Below are 10467 nucleotides of genomic sequence, written 5' to 3'. Positions count from 1 at the left end.
ATAATTATAAAAAAAGTTTAAAATTATGTCAAAATCCATCAAAATTATTCTTTTTATTCACTTTTCATCACAAGAACTAGCGATGACTGCAAAAGGAAGGTCAGTTCTGTTGTATAGTTCCTGGGACTGAAAGTGAATAAAACACAATTAATTTGGATGATTTTTATATTAAATACTTGCTATGATGCACAAACATCAAATTATAAAAAATTTTAGTTATATATTCTGCTTTCTACACTTAAATCGGGTGTCAAACTTATATAGAATAGAGATCCACTTTTGGTTAACAACTGCACTCGGGACTGCAGTTAATTTGGCTTATTAACCGACCATATTAACCATAAATTAGGTCAAATGATGCACACCATATACAATGCTACGAAGGATACATTTAGATACAAAATACATTCGTAATTTTACATTGCTATAGGAGATTGTTAAATCAGTCAACTCAAGAACAAACTAGAAATAATGTTATTTTAACATCATTGACAAGCTTTATTATTATACATATATTAATTTTACAAAAAATATGTGACTGTCAAACTAACATCAACACAAATTCTAGTAGCATTTCATTAATTTAATAACTTACAACCAAACTTCAATTTAGTGCTGCCATTTGTTTGCCTCCAGAATTGGCACTAAATTGAGTGAGAGACTAAACTGAAATAAATAGCAGTACCAAATTGAAATTTGGCCTTAATTTGTTAAATTAAAATATATTTCTTTGGACTTTTTTTAATGAAAATGTGACATGCTAGTTAATATTTTATTGAAATTTAAAAGTTTTGATACTTAATTTCAATATAACTGTGGATCTTGGCTTTATCGGAACTGATATCTAATTTTAACAGGCTTTAATATATGTAATTAATCTTAATCAGCTGACACAATTATTTACTTGGAACACTCTAGCAATTACTTTACTCCCAACAGAATTAACTTTGTTTAAACTGGTCTTTTGGAATCATTCCAAATCAATGTCCACAATACAAAACTGAAAATGCTTCAATTGTTCTCAAATTGCTTATAAGTTCGAGTTTATGCTTTAAATTATATAAAAAAATATTAATTATTTTTTATTATAATCTTCCAGAACATTCATTTCATATGTGGAAAAGATCCATAATTTCACTTTCCTCTGAACACTGAAGAAAAGACATTACATCTTGGGTCAAATAGTGTCTCATCTGGTGCATTTCCGTAGACCAATGATGACGAAGAGGGTTCATTTCATTAAATTGAGTTGAATCGAATTGCATTATCTCACAGTTTGCATTTGTGGAATATCTGCCGAGAGTATCGTCGATAGGCGAACAGGAAATTGATGCGGCCATATTATCTAAAACTTCAAAATCCATCATATTGCAGTCAGTATTGTTCCAACACATTCTTCCTTCTGAAATCATTTGCTGTTCGGTTTCAAAGTTTTCCGTGAAAAGGTTCAAATCGTGAGTAGTTTTTGAGGTAAGATTTACAGTTAGAGATGTTTCTTTCCCTCCATCTGTTTGCAATAATCCTAGTTGTAAATCATCTGCTTCTATGTCACTTAAAAAGAAATTATTTTCTGAATTTATTACATCATAATATGGAGTATATTTTACATGGAGAAACTACAATTAGATTACTTTTCTTTATTTTGAGAATATAAACGCAATGCAGAAGTGGACGTAGACACTTATTGCAATGGTAGATCGAGAAACCAAAGTTTCAGTAGAAACGGTGGTAATCTGTGAGATTATACACAGATACAGCTAACATTTGAATCCTTCATTGATATCTGCATAACAGAAAAATAGTACTCAAAAGATGAAAATAAAACAGATCAAAAGCTTGACTTGGTCTGCACAGGATTATATTAGCGAGGTTGAAGCCGAAGTTTTAAACGTGAAAACATGTACGTCATTCAGTGCCGCTTTCCTGTAAGCTTGGAAGTTTGACAATGGTGTTTGGAATGTTGGGCATGATTCCACTGACTATCCAAACACTATTGTCAAACTTCTAGTCTTAAAGGAAGGCAGCGCTAAATGTCCGACATACACATTTTCACATTTAAACTTCAGCCTCAGCCTCATTATTAATCCCCTTAAATGTTTTTAACCTATTCATAAGATCTGCATCAGATTTAATCATTCTAAAATGGAATGCTCAAAAGAACAGTCAAGCAATTTAAATTTAAATTCCATAAACAAGCCAATTGGATGTTTTTCCAAGCAATCCTCTAAAGTTCTTTGGTTTAGAGAACAGGTAGAAATCAATATTGCCAAATAGGGATTATATGCCAAGTAAGGAAGTCTATCCTAGTCCCAAATGTTGAAGAGACTCACAATGTCATGAACAATATCAAGCAACAGCAATACTTTACATTCTTACCTGTTCCCCAAGTATGCTGAAGACCTATGTATTTAGTCTAATGAAAACATCCAAGAAGTCTGTAGGTTACATCTGTAGCAAAGCTTCAATTCTATGATCCACCATTACAGTCTATGCCACAAAAGATACTCCATTTTGTGTCATATGTGCCTTTTGTTCCTACATCCATTTAATGTTGCCAGAGTCTGACTTGTTTATATTCAAAATAAAAGAAATAAGGAATCTTACTGTTGAGCTCTCCCTCATACACAAGTCTAACTAATTTGCATTTTAAGTTAATTACCTGATAACATAATTAATACTAACAATACAATGAGGCCTGGAAGATCTGCTGTTATGAATAATGGTAGCATGGCTTTGAATCCACACCCAGCCTCCCTTATTGTGAAGAAATCGATAATATTTTGTCGTCACTTGACCTTTAGTTAACACTGAAAGAGAAATTTCGCCCTTATTTACGAGCAGTAACACATATTGATATGTAAACTTACAATACTTACATATTTCGTGCGAGATACGAAGGTTTAAACAGTCGCATCCGTGGACGTACTGATAGAGAGTGCGTTCTATAAGTTGCTGAGGTTCATAGCCAGTGAGGTTTGCAACCCTTGCAAATAATAATTTATAAATTACATCATTACAATAACCCAAAAATCTTAACACGAATCTTATTTATCACCTCGAGTCTAGAAAAATCAGCCTCAGATCCAGACTTGCTCGAAACATAAACATATTACTGTACATTTTCACTTCTGTGATGGCACTCGGCGGAAGCGAATGCCCCACTGCCACCAGGCTTACATTTTGCAGATTTGTTTCCATTCTACATTGCTTCAGCTTTATATAACCGCTGCAGTGTATTACCTAAACATAAACAAAAATTAAATTTTTTTTTATTTTACTTTGAACAATATGAGATACTTCAAAGAAATGTTAACACTACGGACATATTTGGATGAAGAAGAACTCAATAAACCTTATTGGAAGAAGGACGATTGCAATAGAAACTATGGTTGAAATGTTTTATTAGAAGCTAAAAAGTATACTAAACAGTAGCATACCTTTGTTTCTTTGTAACATGGGCATGAAAGCCATGTGACGAGCAAGACGTCACAGAAAATGTGATTGCAGCAATAGAAGCATGAAATATACCTGATGAATAGCATAGCAACGAAATTTAGTACCATGAAAAAATTAAAACCCCTTGACGCATATATATATATATACAGTAATACCCCGAACTTACGCGATAGGTGGGACCGAGAGATAACCGCGTAAGTCGAATTCACGTAACTCGGGGTATATTTCACAATTTGTGTAAAATTCAAGTCGGATGTATGTAAGCTAATAAATGTTCTCGTTAATCTTATCTCGTCTTTTGATTCGTTCACGGTTACAAGGAATCACCACAGAGTCTCTCGAGTCTCCGTAGATATAACAAACACAGAAATAGCTACAATTTATTTTGTGTTATTTATGTGTCGATTCCGCGCGACACGTCCGAACATGTAAGCTTAACAATAGTGTGGGGGAGTGAGTAATCAAGAGTTGGGTGGTGCTCAAACGACGAATCGACGAGATTTGAAAATCGCGTAAGGGTGCGACTATGCAGACGCGAGCGAGCGAATTTTCCGAGAGAGCGAGAGTATGTGGCGAGAAGAGGAGAAACGCGATAAATATCAAAACCTGTCAGATATGTGCGTGAACCAGAAATTCTCTCTCGCCAGCGTTATTTCTCGCTTCTCGTTTGTGCATGGTTTTCCTTTGCGAAAACTAAATCGCTCGCAACCTCTCGCTCGCTCTAAATTCGCGTCTGCATAGTCGCACCCTAACTCCGGGTTCGCGTAAGTCGAGGTATTATTGTACACACATACATTCATATGCATACATATACACCTACGTTCAGAAACGTGTTAACATTTCCTTTGAAGTGATCTGTACAAATTCTACTCACTTTGTATCCAGATGTGGTCAGTCCAGCATTTCTTTTCGCCAAAATGCACTTCATTCGTAAATAAAATGATTTCTCAATTTCACAATCTGTTAATTTACATATAAATTATTTGATACGGGAATAAAATACTGTATTTAAAAGACATTAATGAAATAATTTTAGGTGATTTTATTTGCTAGAATTTTCACAAAGGATGTTTCAGTCCTTATCTATTACAGATAAATACGAAGTAATTGCGTAAATTCAGCTATAGAATAATTTTTTTTAAAAAAATGTGCATTTATTTAAGTTTAAGAATAAGATTCTCAAGTAGTGGTGTCAAAAGGAGCAGGGACATTGTCACTTTGACCATACTGTAGGCCTATCTAGAAAACGACGTTATGGGCCCCCATTTTTAATTTCAATTTTGGATTCTTCATTGCAATTAATGGAAAATGGCAAAGTTTGAAAAGTTGATTCTCATTTCCGTATTAAAAAAAAAAAAAAATGCAATATTATCAATAAGCAGAATCGTCTTCGTCTAATTCTGCAATATAAATTCTTTCAGTGAACCCGTACTCGTAGTGGTGTCCACCAGAATGGTAACTTTGTGCTTCTGCTTCTTGCCTGTAAGAGCATTTTCCCACACCAAACTATGGACTTTACTGTCTTCAGGAACATCCATGGTAAGGAAGGAAGTGATTTAACCTGACATATCCAGATTAAATCACTCCTGATGTCTATTCTGCCCGGACAATCAATTTAACCTGAGAACATTTAAATTTTTGTCACTATAAATACAAAACAGGCTCGCAAACGTGTATTAACAAACACTGTATGCATGCGTACAGAGATTTCACTACAAAAGAAAACTAAAAGTTAAGACACGTCTTGAGATTGTCGTGAAACCGATAGCTGACGAAGTATTTATTTTAAATTGCCAAAAAATTCTAAATATAAAATAATATATTCTCACTAGATGACTGCATTTCAACAGAGGTAGACTGAAAATTCAATATAGATCTCATTTCCTCCTTATCTTCGGGGTGTATATACTCGTATATATTGTTTCCAGTCATTTCTACCTGAAAAAATTCAAATTAATCTTCGAAAAGTTTCAATTATACCAATTTTCAGCTCTCACCTGAGATAAACCAAGATGGACAGAAGCAGTTTCCGAAACGTACATGATCTTCCCATCAGATGATACGACAAAAACAAACCCATCAAGAGTCTATAGAACAAGGAAAAGACACTATAAACTTATTTCTAAACTTTATTTTCTAATTATAAAATTAAGAAAAGGGACTTTAATTTTACTTGTAAGAGATGCGAACCGAGCTCTCTTATTGTGTCTTCATTGCTGTTAAGGTGAGACATGCCCCATCCTTCTCCCAATCCTGATATAAAGAAAAAAACATGGTTACTGCTATATCCCTTTAGAAAATATATATATAAGTGCTTTAATAGTCTAGTAAGTCACACGTTTCATTGTTCGATCACGTCATGCAGTTTCACGTCTTATTTTACTCTCTCCTGGCTCCTGACATTGATCCTGAATGATTACTGTTGACTCGTGACTGCTTTTGTACGACATTTTACCTTTTGTCGCCCATTTCCCATTCACTACGAGGTCGTTTTCCCTATCTGGTTTCAAATTTTATCTTTAAACTGTGTCTAATGGAATTTAGGAACAATAAATTATCGCGTGGTTACGTTAAATTCGGTTAGTTTTAAAGGTTTAGCGAGTTAGCTTACGTGGGGAAATTTCCCGATTTTTTAATTAATAAAACATAACAAGGAAATTGTCCCATGGCATAGGGAAAATGTCCGAAATTTTTAACCCTTTCCAGATATTTTAGGTGAAAAAAATTAAATTCGGGGAAATTTTTAGTGAAATTGATTTTTAAACATTTTCTTAATTTAAAAAAAATCGGGGAATTTCCTTTCATTCGAAAATTTATGGTAAATATTAAATTTCCCTCGCATTAAATTTTCAAATATGGCAAAACTTTAATTAAATTCCTCTATTAAAGTTTAATTTGAAACGTCCGGAAAGTTTCATACATTAAATCTGGAAATGTGGGGAAATTTCCTTATCCAGAATTAAAAGAAATAGGGAAAAACGTTTAGCCGAAAACTGATAAAATTTGTTCTTTCAGATGGGATTTTTCTATAGAAAATTTTAAATAAAAATATAATTTTATGAAATTTTCCATTCAAAGTAGTTAACGGATAAATTTTATCTAATTTTTTCCCCTATTTACGAAAAAATATAGGGAAAACTTTTAATAACAGAAATGTTCGTTAACAAAATTTATTTTTACAATAATTCAAATAAAATATAGGAAATATTTTCAAATTTTCTATTCCTTGTATATTATATTTAAAAAATTAAAAAAAATTCATTTAAAAATTTCCTTAAAATTTCCTTTTAACGAACGCTTGTCCTTGTATTTTTTCAAATTAATATTTTAAGGATATTTTTTTCTGTTTTTAATAATATAACAATAATAATCCTCAAATATATTTATTCATAATAAGGAATCCTTGTTACAGGGGGTAATGATTAAGATATAAACTATAATATAACAATAATAATAAACAACAATAATATATTAATTTTACAAGTAAGTTCTATTTTAAGTTTCCCGCTATCAAAAAAATCCCCACAACAGGGAAGTTTTTTTTCAAGCCGAAAATCTATCAAATCTTCAAGAATATTTTTGAACATTATTAATTAAATTAATAATTAATGACGTTTGGAATAAATTATTTTACGTCATCGATTCCTGTGTTGTGTCATTATTTAATACACTAAATAACTGTTTTAAAAACTTACCGTTAGGGAAAATTTTCCTCATCTTTAAGTATGATGACGTCAGTCTAATGATAGAAGCTTTATCTAATTGACTAGTAATGGCGACCGGAAGTGGCAACATTCGTGATAATTCTATAAATTCGCAATTTTCTTTTTCTCGTCTCGATCTTGCGGCATTTTTAGATCTTTCCTTCATTTTATTTTATTTTAATTTTTAAAGTAATCGAGGAATTTACACTCTCCGAACACGTATCGAATGGGGTTTGAAGTTACTTTTAAATATATATTCGCTTCCATTACTATGAAAGAAGTTCCCATGACAGATAACTTACGATTGTTCCCATTGGCTAACTTTGGGGTTCGATTGGCTAATCGGGAAATTGTAAACATTGCGCTCGTGACGATACATTTAAAATTCGAATTTTCGTGGGGTCTAAAGGTCGACAGAGGTCGAAAAATAAGTAATTAAGTAGTATAAATCACATAAGCCAATCCGTTTTATTTTCAGAAACGGTCGAAGTAATGGTTTATAAAAGGGAAAAACTGGGAAAATGTTTTAAAAATTCTAGGGAATTTTTAGCCGCGTGAGGGAAAATTGGGGACTTTTTTATTATTTATAAATTTCGATGCCAGTTTAGGGAAAATTAAAAGTTTAATGAAAATTGAGGGAATATATAGGGATTTTTCTCTGGCTATATCGATTATAAAAGTTATTTTGCTTCAAAATTTTCAAAATAATAGTTTTCTATGTGTAAATTTATGTGAAGAAAACGAATTTAAAAATTAGAATTAAAAATTTTAAAGTTTTAATGAAACTTTAAATTTTTTTTTTAATTTGGAGGAAAAAATAATGCTTAAGGAAAAGTAGTGAATATTAGGGAAAAATTTCTAATATATTTTTAAATTTTTGTAGAATATTCCCTAATATCCCTGCATTTTATTATAATAGATGGCCGTTATCATTTTAATACTGTAATTTATTTTGGAAATAAATAGCTGCAAGTGCTAAATTATTTTAGGGATATTTTATTATTTTATAAAAAATTCTACATCTTTGTATCCATCAAAATAATAGAAGTTAGTAAGGATAATGAGGGAGATTTTATTTTATTTTTAGGGAAGAGACAAGTTTTAAATTCTTTCCAATAAATTTTGAAAAACGATTGAAGTAATGGAATTTATATACAGTTGAACCACCAATAACGTACAGTACATCTCTTTAACGGCGACCATTTTTAATTAAAGAAACGTTTTTTTAAGTGCATACAAAATAACCTCTAAATAGCGGACATATTTTCGTGTTCCTGTTATTGGCCGTTGTTGAGAGGTTTGATTTATTTTTTAAGAAGAATTTATTTATGCAAATTACATTTATTCAACTTAATGGAAACGTTGCATACAATATACCAGGAAACTGAAGATATCACTTTTTTTTTTAACATAAATATCACAATCTTTGCCTTATAAATATAATATATTAAGCGTTATATATAAATATAATTTTATTAAAAATTATTTAATTTAATAGGGAGGATAAGCCGATACAACTTTATGTGTATCGGCTGCAGCGTGATAAGGATAATTCACGTAGGGTGATGCTTTAGCGTAAGGGGTGCTGACGTAACGATAAGGACCCGAATACACCCCGGGTAAAGGAAGCTTTAATGCTGTTAATGGTGAGGAGTAAGCAGGATCTGGGTAAGACGAAGAGGCTCCTCCTGGTTCATTGCTCCTGACTTTAGCTCTGAATCCATAATCATCGGCTACGTAATCCACGATGCGTTTGCGCCCGTCCGCATCCGTTAATCCATACGATCCTCTCACATGACCGTATGCGTTACCCTTCTCTTCCCTAAAGTTATTAGAGCCGTAGGGACCTCTCACGCCGTAACCGAAGTTGTAGTTACCGTAATTCTGAAAATATTAACAAAAAAATGAAAAAATCTTGCAGCATAACCGATCTCCTTTGAGGTCGCTTTACTGCTTTGTTATTAATTATATTCAAAAAATTCCTCGCGTGAAAGATAGAAGCACACGTATACAAAAGATATTCTGAGAAGCTTTTACATTGCTCAATATAATAATAATTTATCGCGAAGAAAACAATTTGTTTGCGATTGTTATGATTTTCTCTTCTGTAAATTGTTGACTTCCTGTTATTCGTCTAAGCATAAGGTCCGTTATTAATTTATAATAAAATGTTACTCACGTCTTGGGTCTGATAGACATCGCTGTTTCCCCCGATATCGGGGACGTAACCCGAAAGAACAATGGCGACGACACTCGAAAGAACAATTAGCGATACCTGGAAAATAGGAAGTGATGTACTTAAAGAACACTACATTTGGGTCAGATGATAACATGTTTGTTACAACAAAACAATAACACTTTATTGAATACTCTCTAACCCCCGTTTCCGAGAAATTTTGTACACTGGTTAGAGCACATGCCGCGTGGTCGCGTCGCGTCGCATCGCTTCTGAAGCAAGCTTTATACTCTCTTAACACTAATTTCTTTGAAAAATACATTTTAAATAATTGATTAATTATCTACATAAATTTAAAAAAAAGGATTTTATTAAAAATTTAAACATTTTTAACGTTTATAAATGTTTTTTACCCTAGATGCGCGGCGCGACGCTTAGCCAAAATGACAAAAATAGTCACTTTCTACCAATAATATTCAGATATAATACAAATAAATATTCGAAAAAATTATTAATATATTAAATTAAAATTTTAAAGGATTTTCAGTAGAATATATTTAAAAATTTAATTATTATAAAAGAAATCATACACGAATTTTTAATTACACTTCGATCTCGCTGGCGTCGGGTCGCGTCGCTTCGCTTCACAAACCAGTTCTATACAATCATCAATACTAAGCGATTTAATAAAATAACAGATTTATCTACGTAACTTGCGAAAAAAATAAGAATTTCTTTCAAACATTGAAACGTTTTTAACATTTTAGCGAAATTGACGCGCGGCGCGACACTGAAAATGCACTTTTATCAATTACATACAAAAAGGCATTTATTAGAACTAGAATGAAATTGCATAAATTCACTTTCTTAACAATTTATTAGAGGAGTGACGGTCGTAACGCTCGTCACTGTTTAAAGAATTGTATAATAATTCACTAGAAATGTCTCCAAGCGTAACAAATGAGTTACAAAATGAAGAATTTTACAATTTAACGCTCGTAATTTCCGACAAGAGAAAAAACAATTTCGATCATCTTTAAACAATAAAGGACCTTACAAAACACTAGAGAAGTTAATAAACAATTAAATTAAATTGTTTCTTCTAAAGAAACTCACCTGAAAATAATGCAT

General features: G+C 32.1%; 2 protein-coding genes across 3 annotated transcripts; both read right to left on the bottom strand.

The window, feature by feature from the left end:
* Positions 1 to 498: 498 nt before the first annotated feature.
* On the bottom strand, positions 499 to 7595 carry LOC111640127 (single-minded homolog 1-like). 2 transcript variants are annotated; one of them, XM_023386128.1, is made up of 9 exons: positions 7152 to 7595; positions 5630 to 5709; positions 5454 to 5543; positions 5286 to 5394; positions 4331 to 4416; positions 3056 to 3240; positions 2877 to 2983; positions 2660 to 2807; positions 499 to 1551 (listed from the first exon to the last, which is right to left on the bottom strand). In XM_023386128.1, the coding sequence occupies exons 1-9, from the start codon at positions 7324 to 7326 to the stop codon at positions 1110 to 1112; spliced, it is 1422 nt and encodes a 473-aa protein (XP_023241896.1). In that variant the 5' UTR covers positions 7327 to 7595; the 3' UTR covers positions 499 to 1109. The 2 variants fall into 2 exon arrangements, with proteins under 2 accessions (XP_023241896.1, XP_023241902.1); XM_023386134.1 differs by lacking the exon at positions 7152 to 7595 and adding an exon at positions 5795 to 5917.
* Positions 7596 to 8533: 938 nt separating this feature from the next.
* Positions 8534 to 10467, bottom strand: LOC111640306 (cuticle protein 14-like). Its single transcript, XM_023386318.1, has 3 exons — positions 10453 to 10467; positions 9340 to 9435; positions 8534 to 9044 (listed from the first exon to the last, which is right to left on the bottom strand). The coding sequence occupies exons 1-3, from the start codon at positions 10465 to 10467 to the stop codon at positions 8652 to 8654; spliced, it is 504 nt and encodes a 167-aa protein (XP_023242086.1). The 3' UTR covers positions 8534 to 8651.

The sequence above is a fragment of the Centruroides sculpturatus genome, unplaced genomic scaffold (assembly GCF_000671375.1).
Source record: "Centruroides sculpturatus isolate CEXI.00-Female unplaced genomic scaffold, Cexi_2.0 scaffold177, whole genome shotgun sequence".
Classification (NCBI taxonomy): Eukaryota; Metazoa; Arthropoda; class Arachnida; order Scorpiones; family Buthidae; genus Centruroides; species Centruroides sculpturatus.
The sequence above is the reverse complement of the archived record's forward strand: the minus strand, read 5'-3'. Positions and strand labels throughout refer to the sequence as shown.

Excerpts from the sequence above, each read along its gene's own strand:
- LOC111640127 (XM_023386128.1), bottom strand. The coding sequence starts at position 7,326 with ATGAAGGAAAGATCTAAAAATGCCGCAAGATCGAGACGAGAAAAAGAA. Across the intron at positions 5,710-7,151 it reads GAGGAAAATTTTCCCTAACG|GATTGGGAGAAGGATGGGGC; the intron begins GTAAGTTTTTAA and ends TCTTTATATCAG. Across the intron at positions 4,417-5,285 it reads TGTTGAAATGCAGTCATCTA|ATTGTGAAATTGAGAAATCA; the intron begins GTGAGAATATAT and ends GTAAATTAACAG.
- LOC111640306 (XM_023386318.1), bottom strand. Across the intron at positions 9,045-9,339 it reads ATGTCTATCAGACCCAAGAC|AATTACGGTAACTACAACTT; the intron begins GTGAGTAACATT and ends TAATATTTTCAG.